Source organism: Apostichopus japonicus, chromosome 20, assembly GCF_037975245.1.
Source record: "Apostichopus japonicus isolate 1M-3 chromosome 20, ASM3797524v1, whole genome shotgun sequence".
Lineage (NCBI taxonomy): Eukaryota > Metazoa > Echinodermata > Holothuroidea > Aspidochirotida > Stichopodidae > Apostichopus > Apostichopus japonicus.
This window is the reverse complement of record NC_092580.1, coordinates 29,947,352-29,963,693: the sequence shown is the minus strand read 5'-3', so window position 1 is coordinate 29,963,693 and position 16,342 is coordinate 29,947,352. Positions and strand designations below refer to the sequence as shown.

Here is a 16,342-nt window from a genome sequence, read left to right as displayed (position 1 = left end):
GTGTTAATATAGAAATATAACCTGGACTGATTGCGGTGGTTTTAAGCAGTCTTACAGCCGTGACATCCAAAATAATTCCCAGCCTAAAGTTATCCTTTAAGGCATTCAACTCAAAAGGTCAAGTGATACAACACAGGACAGAGAAATAGTTAGTATTAATCTTCATTAACTTTGTTAAAAGAAAGTCAACCCTCATTTGAATTTTTATATATTGAATAATTTGTGGTTTAAGACAAAGAAAAGGAAGATGAAGAGGCAGAAAAAGGGAACGACTTAATGCCTCGGATTTTGTCCTCTGTCAAAAGTTTTGCCCAAACTAGACCACACTGAATAGGATTGATTTACTGGTTATGTCCCTTTAGGCAAATATAGGCAATAGGGTTAAGACATTGTGTCAGTTTATTTGCTGGGCTGGTTGGGGGGGCATGGTTAGGATGTGGTGTTTAGTTTAATAGGGGTGGTTGGTGAGGCGGGGGGGGGCGGGGTTATTGCTGGAAGCATGGGAGATGGAAACCTAGGGAGTAATTATCACCAAGACAGGGATGTGATCACACTGGGCGGCACCGGGCGGCTGCGCCCAGCAGTTTTGAATGCCGCCCAGCACAAACAGTATTTTAAACATTTCTGCCCGGCACTTTTTTGATGATAATTTAACAAATTTTACCATAACCAAAAATCTGGGAGAATACATGGCACATAATAGGAAAAATAGCACCACCTAAGCATACTTCATGTGCAAATTTGTCCAGTGGGAAGGGGTACCCCACCCATGAGATCCCTCTCCCAGGGTGTGGATCACACTACCGCACAATCTGCCTGGCACTCAAATATTCCTGAGCACATCCCTGCCAAGATGAAAGAATATTGTGCATAATACTTTCAGAAGGTCATCGGGAGCAAGGGATGATAGAGATTAGTGCTTAGTGAGGTAACAACATGTGATGTTGGAGATGAATATAATTAAGGGCAATTTGTAGACCCTGGTAGTAGTATTTGTATCAAGTTTGTGCCTTCTCTTTTAAAGTCTCAATATGTGATTGCTGATGAATTTCGGAAAACAAACTTCAGAAGCAGATTCATTGTTTCTTAATCTAAATTCACTCTGACCAGGTGTGTTAAGTTGAAGGAAAGCTTTCGCAATCAAAGAAAGAGGTTTATTTTCTGTTGCCCTTATGGTGCGAATGATTTACCGTAAAAACACTGCGACCGCCCAAATCAGCATGTTCATTACACAAATGTAACCTATACATACTTGTATCGTCCACATTTATTACCCAATTCCACAGAGGAAACGTCTGAAAACACCTGTTTATTCATTGCAATGAGAGGAAATGACACTATTTTGCAAGCTACGTCGGTAAGACCGAACGAAAAGATACTATTCAAGAGAAGGGACCTAACACAGGATAGCCACGAAATTGAAAGTCCAAGGCCTAATGGTCGTAAACAAAACATAGATTTGATTGGCGCATGATCTGTTGGGCAGGGCTTGCAAAGTTTGAATGAAGTTTGTAGAATCTATGGACTCTTTAATAAATCTGGCGAAATTATTCAGCTCAAAATGTTTAACGACACATTACTCAATAAAAGTAGTAAATATTGATATGGAAATTGCATAGAACGGTGTCATTTTCACTGAGCTTTTAGTAAAGAAAGCTGGGAAAGGTCAAAGTTTAAATTTGGCAAACACGTGTCTATTCTTATCAGCAGGCTTGTTACCAACAATATCTATCACATTCAACCTGTGCTTGGATTTTGTAACTTTTTAAATTTCTTGATGAAACTGGTCGTTACAAAAGTGTGACATATGGTAGTTTTAAACTAGAACTGATACCTTCTTGAAACCTTTTGATTTGGAAAGGTGAAAATAAAGTTTGTGTCCCACAAATTTAATGTATGAAGGGTCTTACTTTTTTCATTTGCAATCCACTGAAATTTTGAACTGATTTTATTGTTTCTGTTGCCAATGTGGTTGTGATCAAAATTTAACAGATTATGCTCTCAGGATTTTACAATTCTGCTTGGCTTTTTCACACATACATACCGTGAAGTATCTTTGCAGGTTTTGATCCAATTCAATGCAAAATGAGGTTCTGTTTTCACTCAAATGTCTCTGTTTTATCATTTTTTTCATTTTTTTGTCTTTTTTGGCTATATAGCAGAATCGTACATGAAATGGATCCGGGGGGGGGGGGGAAAGATATATGACACTGGTAACCTTTTTCCAAGTGAGGGTGGGGTCAAAGGTTAAGTGGATCACTTACCATAAGCAGTATGGATAAACACACCTGTTGAACCTCTTAAAGGTTTGACTGTGCTTTATTTATGTATACATCTGTCCCTTCCTTAATCTGAAGCAAATATAATCTGACTTATGAGATGATATTAAAGAGAAACAGACTTTTGCACACAAAAAAAAAAGAAAGGAAAAAAATGTCTGTCAGAAATCTTCAACAAAACTGGTCACAAAAGTTTTTATTAACTTCAAATCCCATCTGTCATAGAAGTGATAGCATCAAAAATGGAGAATAACTAGTAATTTCTTCTCTTTTTTTTTGGGGGGGGGGGGAGGGGGGGTTTAAAAGTATCAAGATTTGAAAATTGCATTTTTGGTTGGTTTTGAAAATTGTTGTCATGCCTCTTACCCAAAGGATGTAACATTTAAACACTACACAGATATCCATTCAATATCTCAAAATCTGTGTAGTTGTGGAGAACAATTCTTTTGCATTACCGACATTGTATTCCCTGACAGGAAATTTGTTTGTCCCAGAAAAATAATATCAAGAATAATGTGTCTGTTCATTTCATCTGTAAGCTATTGAACTTAGCAAATATCGTTGTGCTTCTCCCATAGCTTGTTGTACAGTAGCTGTAATGCAGGAAACTTACGGCACGAACGTGATTTCAGCCAGTAGAGTTTGTATAGCCCACATTTACGCATTCCATTTTTAAACACAAACTAACCAATCTCTAACTCTACACTTGTTTTCAATTATCATTACATTAAATAATCGCACAATCATGACAATATACATTTATCCCATAATCGAAACCAAAACAAGCCATCGGTTCTTCTTTATTGGTTTGGTCGAGATGAAAGCAATTATCGGATGCATGCTCGGGCAGATCTGTCAACCACTCCATTCATAACTGGCTGTTTACCTGGCTAAATATTTGACATGACTAGCACCATTACGTAACTATGCTCGTGTGTGTCTAGGTCAATATTCTCGCCCGCGGCAGGGAGAACCGTTCGATGTACGCGTTCCACAAAAAAACCTGGAGTCATTATTTGCATGCTGTGCATTTTCGAGACCAAACAAAAGATCTTCTTTTATATCGTTTTTTTAACGTTATGTATTGAGATTAACATATTTTGCCTGCCCATGCATCCCATTAATGTTTTGGCTCACAAACAGGGATGTTTGAAGTTTTCATTTGCTTGATCTCAGAGGATCAGCCCAAACTTAAGTGGAAAAAAGTCCCCTGTCCTGATCGTGTGATTATTTTACTACACAATAGTACCAATTTTTTTTTATGCGTAATGGTACAGTAGCTTTAAGCACTTGCTTCTTTTCAATTTTCCAGTGGCTAAAATTGTGAGATATTTGAAATATTTTTACATATTTCTGTCCGAGGAGATGGAACTTGGTCTGATATAAGTAGCAGTAGAGTCGCCTTGTGATGTGGTCACCTGAAACTGGTCTGAAGCCATCCTGGACACTGAGTCAACAAGTGGTACCGTACTTTGCCAAAGAATTCACCCTTCGTCTCTTTTTACTTTCTCTTATAAGGCATGTGGCAGGAAGGTAGTAAGTGTTGTATTGCCAAGTGGAACTGATATCAGAGGTGTATATTGAAACCCAGAACAGGAAGTTATGAAAATTGATTTTCAAGGAAATTACTAATTTTATTTGTTAAAAAAAATCAACCGCGTGAACAACGTTCTATTTCCTTGACCTTTATGATTTGGAGTTATTTGAATGGCTTACTCACTTTCACCTTCCCAAATAATTTGTGGTCTTATAAAGTCCATCCTCAAAAAGCATTTGGTTATGTAGTTAATATTTAACCATATTTTTGTAACCTTTGTCTCCGAGGTGAGAGAGGTCTCACCTTGTTGGCACAGGGTGTAACGTTACCATGCCCTCTCAGTATATTGTAGTCAGTACTTTGATGACAATGTTGAGTAAGATTTGTGTACAACTTCTTGGAAGTTGAGTTTTCTATTAATATCGTTAACAATTTGCCCAAGAAATGCCCTAACTTGGGTTTACCTGTTGTAACGTGATGCGACAGTTGTTTTAACACTTTTAGCTCTACATTCTGAGGTTTTATGTATTTAGATCCTCCTGCAAGCAGGAACTCGCGAAGAAGCCATCATTGGCTTATCTAAGCCGCAAGCTCACCGAAGTCACTCTCTTAGATTCATATTTTAATGTCCATGATTATGAATTGTCAATTGTCAACAACTCTGTAACTGGACGACATACATTAATCTTTGAGTGACTCGAACTTGGGACCTTATGATTGAAAGGCACCGGCGTTAACCACTGAGCTAACACTCCTTATGTTAAACTGAGGAGCATTTTGTCTAACAGCAACATGTTGCATTTGGGTGCTAGACTAGTGTTCAGACAAATGCACTGAGAACTGATCCAGGTAGACTAATGTTTGTAAAACAAAAACCCTTAGGAATCTGCTAAATCATTTTGCAGATATGATTAATATATTAGTTTTAATCATGATGTAATCATACGTTAGCCATTGATGATACAGTTACAACTTTCTTAATCAGTCATCCAGCAGAAAAGGTAAAGAGTTTAAGCTCTGAATAAGTTCGAATTCTGAATCGATAGGTTTGTGGCACCATTGGAATAATCTTCTTTCAGACTCAGCGGTGTGAAAGAAGCTCTTACACCGTAGACTGGGAATTTGATCTGACAGCGAGACGAAAAACTGTCTAATTTAATGGAAATGTTTCGGGTTGAAATTAATTTAACTGTTCGGTATAATTTACATCATCTTAGTCACTCCTCTGCCAATTTTGTTGCCAGTTGTCACATTTTTGTGTAAAATCGGCGACGATAACTTCAGGTGATGTTACTAGATCGTTAAATGCCCTGTGGATAATCGTAGTCATCCTTCGGTTTCACCCCGGAGGAATTAACCCGGGGGAGATAGAAAGGGCTCGTCTTACCATCCTTCTGAGCAAAAAGTTCACGGTTAAAAATAGAAAATGTTTGACGGTCTTCCAAACAGTCTTGGATGTTGAGCAGGATATGTCAGGTTTGGAAGTGAAAAGGAAATTAAAATTTATTACAAACCAGAGGAAATTGCTAATTACTTTGAATGTTGATGGGTTTGTTTCTTAAATCAGGTAGATTCAAGTCAACAAACTTTCTAATGAATTTGGTATCATTCTTCTCTGTCCATTTTATAACTTTGTTACTGCCCCCTTTACTCTCCTTCCCCTTCCACTCCACCTTCCGAAAGCAACGACAAATGTGGAAAAACCCGCAAGGGCTTTATGGATTACAACTTACACTTCGGGTGGCTTCCAATTCAACAATTTAACACAAATTTTGAATCTTATGGATAAAATAAAACCACAATTTTGCTTTAAGTGGGTTCACTTAAAACATTTCGAAAAAATAGTTTAAACATTGACATATTTTTGGTTACAGCTGTGGTTAGCTATGACAATAAATATTCTCTGACTGTTAGCACCTCCCCCTCCATATATACAATTGTCTTTCTACCAACAAGATGATAACATATGTCAATCATTTATAGCTATATTTAGTCATTGTTTACTGATTTTAGCAAACAAGATGGAATCTGTTATCAATGAGAACTCCTTGAAGTTCAAAAAATCATGAACAACATTTTGTCCTTCCTTGATTTTGCATGCCTGGAGGCTATACCATGTAGGGTATTCCAACAAGACAGTCATGGACCACCCACCCTTCCCTTTGGTCATTTCTGGGTTTCCTGGTAGATAGCTTGTCACTTTCAATATTTAGTTATCCTCATTGACATCATCACCGTGATTCATTCCAAGCAAATTGTGAATCTTTCTTTTTCAGAGATGATGCCATGATACCCACAATCCAATTGCTTTTCTTTTCTTTTCTTTTCTTTTCTTTTCTTTTCTTTTCTTTTCTTTTCTTTTCTTTTCTTTTCTTTTCTTTTCTTTTCTTTTCTTTTCTTTTCTTTTCTTTTCTTTTCTTTTCTTTTCTTTTCTTTTCTTTTCTTTTCTTTTCTTTTCTTTTCTTTTCTTTTCTTTTCTTTTCTTTTCTTTTCTTTTCTTTTCTTTTCTTTTCTTTTCTTTTCTTTTCTTTTCTTTTCTTTTCTTTTCTTTTCTTTTCTTTTCTTTTCTTTTCTTTTCTTTTCTTTTCTTTTCTTTTCTTTTCTTTTCTTTTCTTTTCTTTTCTTTTCTTTTCTTTTCTTTTCTTTTCTTAGTTTTGAATTGATTTGATTTGATTTTCTCTTATTTTCTCTTCACTTCCTTTCTTTTCTTTTCTTTTCTTTTCGTTTCTGCTTCCCTTTTCTGCTTCCCCTTTCTGCTTCCCCTTTACTTTCCCTTACCCTTTCCCCTCAGCCCATTTTCTTTTCCATGTTTTGTTTGCCTGTACTAACTTGTCCTCGCTGGCATGAATTTTCACTCGTACTTGACACATTGTGGAATTCTAGTATACATAGAAGTGCAACATTAAGTGCTCGTATCTGTAATTCCTCCTCATACTACAAGTCTGTCACAGCCTAACAATTAATAAATACGACCGCAAAGACAAACAAAATTCTGTCAACAGATATGTCATACTTACTTGTGACAAGTTACATTTACCATTATGTATCAACGTCAAATTTTTCATTAACATTTTGAATTTGCGAATAGGTTAACAAAAATTTGATTAGTTGTGTTTATACTGAAATTTCTTAGGAATAACAAAACTGGATAAATATACAAAAATATAACTTATTGTTCTATTGATGTTTACATAATTCTTATAACTATCCCTTTATTTTTATTGTGTCATTCTAATGAAATAAGTTAATGTGAGTTTTGTATTTTGATGAAAAATGTTGCAATGATGACATTTTATGATAACGTAATAATATGTTGATTTGACAAAATTAAGTGATCGATCTCAATCTATTGTTTTTGCTGCGAATCATTAAAACGATGACTTTTCTTTTGTGACCGTATAATTCATGAGTTTGTTGCAAAATGTTGAACTCTTGATATTTCATGACTACTGTAATGGTTTTTGTCATTTTGCAGAATATTATGAAATTCCTCACTTATTAGATTTCAATTTGTCTTTTGATGCAAATTGTTAAAATATTAACTGAATTATGTATGATTACATTGAACAATGGTTACTATATTAACAGAAAGGTCTTGAACTTTTGACTGCACCATAAGGTTCCTAACTTGATCATGAATATACAAATGTGGAGGGGGAAAAACAAGGAACCATAATTTGCATGTTTCAAACTCAGTCATTTTCAAAGACATTTGTATTTTTTTCTGTTTGTACATTTTGATTGTTGTTTTTAGCTCATACCAGCATGCTGGTGTGAGCTATTGTTACAGTGCAGCGTCTATCACTCTATCCGTCAACAATTGGTAAAACCGCTCCCACTTGCACAGTGTTTGATGGAATTTCATGAAACTTGGACACAAGGACCGTTGGGTATAGGGCCATCAGAGATGGTCCAAAATTTGGGGTCAAAGGTCACCTGTGGGCCGTAATTGGCCATTTTGTGGAAATACGCAAAATGCTTCTTCTCCTACAGATTCCATGGTACAATGTTGAGGGTTTGTCACGATATTACTATGGAAGTTTTACCTTCAGGGTGTTCATGAATTTGAGATCAAAGATCAACTAGGGGTCTTTTGTGGCCCGGGCCGCGGCCCTATATTTTCAAATGCTCCTGTTCGTACAGTCTATGGCCAGTTATAATGAAACTTGGTCACAATGTTCCTCGGGATGAGAGTTACGAGGGGTGTTCGGAAAATTGAGGTCAAATGTCATTTAGGGGGTCATCGGGGGTCATTCTTTGTAATATTTTCAAATATCTCAATCTCCTCAAGATTTTGATGGATCATATTCAAAGTTGAACTGATGATTGTTGGATTGTGTATGAATAAGGTGATGCCTAATAATTTTTGGTCAAAAGTTAATTACAATTAATCCCCATTGTTTAAAAAAATCTGAGCCTTCACCTTTTGCCAAAGCTCCTTTAATTTGTCTCCCAGTCTCTGCAGTTTTTGTTTACATTTGTGGTTAAGCTCTGCAGAGGCTGTTAGTGGCATTAAAGCAGGACTGGGAGTTGTTATTAGCTGTTGAACTGTAAGCATGAGAGCCCTATAGCCAATCAGCACTTGTCGATTCTTAGAAGTCTTTGAGCCTGAGGTATGTAGGCAGCCAGCCAAAATTTTGGCAAGGAGTGCTTCAGGTCTGCTCTGGTAGAGGGGAGAAAGTTTAATAGGGTAGGTCAGTGGTATTGTTTGAGAGAGTGGGTAAAATAGGATTTAAAGGGGGAAAATAGGAATTATAGCCAGTGGTGTGGCCAGGGTTCTGCTAACGGAGGGGGGGGGTTATCCCTCATGGGCCCAAAATTGGTGGAATCTGAAAAATGGCCTGAAATTTGGTGGGCCATAAAGTTTTGTGGGCCCTACATTTTTAAGCTCGAAAAGGTATGAGCTTCTGCACCATTGGTGCTCTAGTTGTTAATTTGAGACAAAAATCTGGCATTCTCTGAATCACTTAAACTTGTGGACTGTGTACCCATTAAAAATTCTTTTTGGCCACTTTTGTATATGTTTGGCTGTTATCTCCTATCGTATTTAAACCGTTCTTTTTTCTCCAACTGTTCCGATTACAGTTTGCCACAATTCTATAAATCACATTTGATGACATTAAATTTGATGAAATTAATTTTGTTTAAAGATTTTGATCGGGTTTGACAGGCTACTCCTGGCATCACGAAATATCATCACCCCCTACGGGTTGTTTAAACATCCCGTACAATGTGATCACTGAGAAGTCAAGATCTTACCCATGAATGTAATCATCTTTTATTGAACCCATTTAAAAGTAATGATGTAATGGATATGAAGGATACTGTGTGCGGGATCCTCTCTCCGAACGCTCTGCCCCCCGCCCGTCATTCCCATCTTTGATCGCCGGCTGTGAAACTATTGAAAAAGGAAAGTATCTCATCCTAAACCGTAAGGCTCCAGAGAACAAAAAGAAAGGAAGAAAAAAAAGAATATTTTTCTTGACATTAGAAGTTCTTGTTTATTGGTTTGGGATCATTTCAGTCAAGAAAATTAGTATGCTCTCTGTCTAGCCCTGCAACATATGTACCGTTGTACTGAGATTTCATTGAAGTGGGTTTCTGCATTCTGAAATCTTCAACAAAGTCAGTCGTCTCAAGGAAATGTAGTGAAGTGAATTTTCTCCCCTTTGTGATTGTGGAGGGTTATATTTCATTAAAGGCTCTGTTAGCTGTTTTCATTGCTAAACGCTCCTGTAACCTTAACAAGTGTTCCATAGATTTCTCAGTTTTCCACTCGGGTATTTTTGGTTTAACTTCCCAAACATACTTCTGCCGGTCCACAAGCATGTTATCATCTGGCCTAAAAATTTACCTTATCATTAGGTAAAAATATAAAAAAAAACCACCTTTACACCAGAGGTTTAATTGGCATAGAGGTAAGGTATATCTGCTATAAAGGTATACTGTAGGTAAAAGTGTATCTTGGCTTAGTGATAGTGGTCTACCCACCGGGGTAATCAAACAATGTGCTCTTTAGCCCTTAATATCAGTGTACAGTACTTGGCATGGCTGGAGATTTCACTTCCACATCTTCAGCAGCTGTTCCTATCATACAGGTTAATGTATGAGAGTCTGAAGGTGGTGATGACCCATCTAACACCTCCTTTAATACCTTCTAGCTATAAATGATCACAAAGGTACTCCTCTATGCACAACCCAGCTCCCTCTATTCTAGTACCAGCTTTGTTTTTTTATTCTTCTTTTTCTTTTCTTAATGTTTTTTTTTTTTCATTCTATCACCATCAAGCCAACCCTTTGATCCTCTAAGGTATAATTTAGAGTAACAGTTGTTTCAAATTTTGCCCCATTTTCTTTGGCTTCCAAACTTGTCCCCCCCGAGGTATCCCTGATGTATCAGTTTGGGTCCTATTTGAGTTTTTCCCTATTGGTACCTGCACAATTGATATTGTCATTGGCTTATCACAGATAGAAGTGTGACCCTGTACCAGCAGGGGGTTAGGCATTGTTCATTGGGGTAGTAATTGCAATCCGGTCGGAAGCTCCGGGCTCTTCCGTGGGTCTTGGAAATGAGTGTCAGACCATGTCGATCATTACTGTGTCGAAATGGTAGGTGTTAGGCATTCACCTTATTGAGATGGGGGGGAACTGAGGGGTAAATTATGGGTGTCACTTACAATTAATGTGTTTGTTTAGGTTCCGGCAAAACACTCTCCTATTTACCCTCAAGGAGTTCTGACATGATTGCCGGGAATTATTCGTGAGGTTAAAGTCCTTTGTTATTATCTTCACTTTGTCCCACTTTTTTTTCTCTTTCTTCATCTGCTTTTCTTCTTTTTCTCTCTGTTTTGTTTTGTTGAGAGTATACGCTGGCTTAAAGGTCATTTGTACTCCTCAAGTAATTTCTCAGAGTAACATGAAAGGGGAGAACCTGCAAAGAAAAAGTTGTTATCATGGCTATTCGTAGAACAAAAAAGGATTTTAATAGATTCTTTAGGTATCATTCGCAAATTCCAATTAGGCCGCCGATCTTTTGGCCTTCACTCGCAAGATCCCATGTAAAACAGTTTCTGCATCTTTTATTCGACTTTCAAACCATTTTTTCCCTCTCTTTTCGCAACTGGATTTAATCAGTTTTTGAAATTAACGAGAGAATTATTTCTCACTTGAAACAATGGAACAGGAACTTTAGGTATCATTCGCAAAGTCAAATTTAGCCGCTTATCTTTTGGCCTTCACTCGCAAGATCTCATGTAAACAGTTTCTGCATCTTTTTATTCGATTTTTCAAACCAATATTTTTCTTCTTTTCGCAACTGGATTTAATCAGTTTTTGAAATTAACGAGAGAATTATTTCTCACTTGAAACAATGTGGTTTTTTTTTCTTCACCAGACATCATTAATATTTTTTGCTGTTATGGAAACGTAATACTGGTAGTAATAAATATCCAATGATACTTGCCTCCCACTCCCTCGCCCAACCCTCCCCAACCACCCCCCCCCCCCTGCCCACAACCCTGTTTCGATGAACCCTGGATCTGCCAGTGTTTTCAGTGACCTTCCTCTGATAGGTCAAGGTTCCTTCCTCCTGAGTCTGTTGTTTTTTCCACAATAGAGTCGTCACCTGGAGTAGAATGCAACAGATGATTGCCGTGTACTCTACTTCTTTTTTTAGCTTGACTCTAATTCGTATCGACTTCATCGCGACCTTCTTGGATGGCCTACTTTCTTGCCAACTGTTAAAACAAAATTTTGTTATAGTCTTTGTATCAAGCAAAAAATAACAGTTTTCTTTGTATTTTTGGTACTAAATCAGTCTTTGGTACAAGTCCCTTTCCAGCGATCCATATCTTGTCTCGTTCAAACATAATTTTCTGATAAAATGCAACGTTTGCCAAGAATAGCAGATGCACCATCAGAAGAATGTGATAACATTAAACGTTAACCCTGTCGTTATCAATCAGTCCTTTGCTTTGATGTGTCTGTTTTCTGTTGTTGGAATAATGGGTTCATTCTCTCTGTCTCTCTCTGGCAGGTTCGAGATTTGAAAGGAATCCAGGTCATTTTGGAGCAATGCAATATCGACGATCAAAACCCGTGTATCCTTGATTATATCGATATTTCAATTTGCTAGGACAACGACATGTGTAAAAAGTTGCTGTTATCCTAGAACATTTTGGAATGAAAGATGTGAATTTTGTCAATTCCTCTGACCTGCTCTTTCAAGCAGATGTCTTTACTTTTGTCTAATAAAAGGGATATATTCCAATTGCAGACACCGACAGGTATATGGAAGAGAAAACACCGTTAGTTGAAGACCGTTGCTTGGAAGGAAACGGATCATATAGTAGGTGGTCTTAGTGGCAGATATAGATTTATAAACTTCATTTCCCTATTTTATAGTATCATTATTGTAGTGCGCGCTACAATATTGGCGTTACTGGCCAAGTGAGCGATACCTATGCGACTGGACTTTGATACTTAAAGTTTCATATAGTCTCTGTACATTTGTAGTTTGCGCAGAGGCTAGCTGTGTAGCCAACTTCTTCTGAGCCTGTCATGGCGCTCACCATTGCCCTCACTTTGTAGGTACCTACATGACTGTACTCCCTGGTGTGTTGTCCGCCTCAAAAAATAACACTATGATCAACCGAAAAGCTCATCCCAATACTGCAAGCAATCCACAAGCACTACAATACTGCGTATCTGCAGGCAAATGCAGTTTCTAGTTATTTTTAATCTTTCCAGCTCAATAAATGCAATGATGATACATTCAACTCTGTTGCTGCCATGAAGCATTCATAAAGCATTCAACCAAAGTTTATAAGTTTTCTATCTCCGCAATACAAATTGCCCATGAGGGTATGGTTTTGATCTGAAGATGTTAACCATACCCTTCCACCATAACCTATCATGCTTTTTTGCTTTGTTTTGTTTTGTTTTTTAAATTGGTTAATTGGCACATATCTATGGTGAGTTCATTCCTAATATTTAGAACGAAAACATCATCAGTTGCGTTCAACCTTTTGAGCAACTCTTAACACTTCAACTGAGGTTAATTCTTCAATCTTAAACATAACTTCATTACTTATGATGTATTCTAGATCTTTAGTTGGAAGGTATAGCACTTCTGCATACATCTGTTCATCGTTTGGAATTGAATTATTAGGAATATGTTTCCTTTTATGATGCACATATCCGCTCTATGCGGACATATCCCATACTATAGAGCCAATCAACACTGTTGTATCCCATATGGATAGTGCCACATATTTACTCCATGGTGAGTGCCATATGGACTTTTCGTTATATATATATGTGTATATATACATACATATATAAATATGTATATACCTACAACATCCTTGTTGACCATGTCGACAGCAATTTTCAAATAAAACCTTTCCCCTGAACAAGTTTGACTTCTTAACATGAGTTTCTCAGTCATTAACCAATGGGCGGTACTCGCCATCAGAAATATATGCGAAAACAACCAGGAGAATCAGGACGTGATAGCGGCATTGAGGCAGCAGGGCGTGGCTAGTAACGAGACACTCGAGACCTTCGGCTACGAGGCGGTAGCGAGAGGTGACGGTTCCATTTATCTGCAGAATGTAAAGAAACGGTGACAGCCGGATTGGTGTTGTTATGAAACTTTACATTTAGTATCGTTAACTTTTATTCATTAGTGTCACAACAGTGGTCCTGTGAATCTTGGCAGAGACTTTCGCCCAATCGTAAACAGCCGAGGATAAATAGCTGATGCAACATTTTCACAGCTCCATGTATCTAGGCGTAGCCCTATGTTGAACCAAAACTTTGGGTGTCACTGTTTTATCAGTCACGAGGTAACAAGGCGAATTATCAACTGGTTTGTAGGATGACTGCAGGTCAAATAGAGAGGCATCATGGGAAACGTGTGATCATTAAAACTAGCAGTGAAAAATCATGGTGGGAAAATTGTTCAGTCAAATTGAATATATAGAAACCCTAATGTGATGCTTGTAAACATAATAATCCAATTTAATATATTGTCATTTCTCCTTTAGTTTGAAGCGATAAAAATCTTTTGATATCTACCGGGAACCCATTTGACAACTATTTGATAATATGTCTCATCAACTTATTAAAGAGTAAATATCATAATATGAATATTATTTTTTGTTTCTGCTTCAGTTTTGGTCCCCACTTTCGAGACACTTGTCTATGTAACTCTGGGTCAAATGATCGAAAGAATTGTTTTTATGTTGTTTTTTTTTACATAATCTTCATTTGTTCTTGGGTGGGATTACCCATGCCGTTGCACGTAAACTCGGCCGACGATTTCTAATCATTGATTTTTATTGATGAACCTTTTCGTAAGAGGTACTATTATCATCATGGAGAGGTGAAAAGAGAGAACAGGATAAATCGATCAATCGATCAATTCTTTGGTAAAAGTTCAGAGTAATGACAAGAATTTGATGCTAGTCTGAAAAGGTTCCATTTTCGTGTCAAAATGAAAGAAAATCTGACCTACATTTCTCTTGTAGCCAAATTTTGCAGGTTTCAGTTACCGCTGCACCAAATCACACAACAGTTATGATTTGCTGATTTGCAGACAGTCAATTGTCATCAGGTTTGGAGTGGTGGTTCTGCTGTGAAAAAATGGACTCTAACAGGAGCTGCAGACCTTCTAAATGGATCTTCTGATGGTCGAAGATGATTCCTCAGCAAAAACCCTGAAAATTTCCTGCATCTTTAGGCCTAACACCAGATCCTCAGAAATATTTTACTGCAAAGAGGAGCTGTGTGTTTTTAATTTTTTTAATCTTGTAATATATTTTTTAATTTATGCTTCTGGCAACAGCAGAATCAATGATGTCATCCATTGTATTTGAACTGAATAAGTCTTTGCTTTTTCCTTAAAGTGTAAAAAAAATTCTACAAAATGGATCATTTTGATGAAATTCTCAATACTGAGAAAATTGACAAACAGACAAATACTAGGATAGACAGATTTCTGGTTTTTCAAGATAATCAGCTTTATTATATGGCAAATTCCTGGCATGCTAAATTGGTCATGACCTCTGCTCCTCACTGAAGCCTTGACATTAATGTATTTCATTGTTTTTCATCAGTTCTGATCGCTAAAATGCTGGCCGAAATATTTATCTTATTCCATTGTCTTGGACTAAGTAGCCCAGCCACTTTAATTGATGAGCCTGAGATATTTTAACAGATCATTTCTCAAAGATTTGAAAGGGGAATAAATGTACAATACGTAAAACTGACAGCAGTGTTTCGTTTTCATTAACAATCCGCAACGTATTAAAAGTAGTTTGTACTTCAAAAAGTTTGTACTTCAAGTCAGCCATCCTGTAAAGTCTCAGGAGTTCGTTCACTAGATATTTTTTAGATCCCTTCCAGCAGCAATCACCTGAAGGTAACATGGTTGGAGGCTTCATTCGTGTATCCGTAATGTTTAATCCAAACACACAACCGAAAGTATACTAGCGTCGCTGTAATAAGTGCATTTAAAACAACACTGCCTGTATTTTCTGGCAGCCTGCAAATCAAGCAAATCCACAACAAGTCTCAAGTCGAAACAATGGTATTCCATCAAGTTTTCATCTTTATATTTTTAAATTCTTAAATATTGTATTAAAAGCTCTTTATTATGTGTAATGGTCATATATAAACTGCATGAAACACACATTCCATTTCGGTATTTGAAACTTGAACCGTATTGTTGTGTTAGGTGTTTTTGCCAGTTTGGAAAACAAAACTACAACAGTGTAATATTTTTTCAAATGAGATTTCAGTTGAACAAACTAAAGAAATCTTGTAGATTTTTTGGCCTCATCAATGTTGAGAAACAAGAATATAATGAGTATTTAGGTTCCCAATAATATGGATATATGGACACAGTGTCATACCATATTAATAAGATGCGAAAACAAATCAAACATTTTTCAAATTTTATAAAATTTCTTCATTATTTGAAATTAAAATTTGGTAGCCTAGGAGCAGCATTGCGATGAGATTTTAGTACGTAATCCTGTTAAAGATTATCGTCAAAACTTTAATTGATGAGAAAACCTACAGTAAACACTGAATGCTGATTTAAAGGGCTTTTTCAGTGACTGAAATTTGCAGAGGCCTTATGAACAAACATGCATCACTAAGTTTAACCCCCACCACACCACCCCCACCCCACCCTCATGGCATCCTGTATGGTGAAGATATGGGATCGGTGATGTTTTGTGAATTCATCGGGCAACAGTGGAGTGCATGATGTCACCATAGCAATTGAGCTCATGAAAGCCTTTTGTTTCTCTTATATGATATTATTCACTTATCCACAGAGGAAAATAATATATCTACAAAGAACAATAACAATTAAAACAGAGAACATTGACAGCTATAGTAAACATTCCAAATCTATCACATTTTCAGGGCTGAATCAACAAGAAGATTATAAATAGGAAAGTAAAGTTTATGAAGAACAAAATGGCATGATGACATCACAGACCACTAACTACGA

General features: G+C 36.9%; 1 protein-coding gene across 1 annotated transcript in view; it reads left to right on the top strand.

The window, feature by feature from the left end:
• Window positions 1–15,089, top strand: part of LOC139961503 (ataxin-10-like) — a 43,338-nt gene extending 28,249 nt beyond the window's left edge. The window contains exons 8-9 of the mRNA XM_071960705.1: window positions 11,852–11,915; window positions 13,261–15,089. Of these exons, the coding sequence (XP_071816806.1) occupies window positions 11,852–11,915; window positions 13,261–13,445 (249 nt within the window). The 3' untranslated portion in view covers window positions 13,446–15,089. The remainder of the gene's footprint in view (window positions 1–11,851; window positions 11,916–13,260) is intronic.
• The last annotated feature ends 1,253 nt before the right edge of the window (window positions 15,090–16,342 follow it).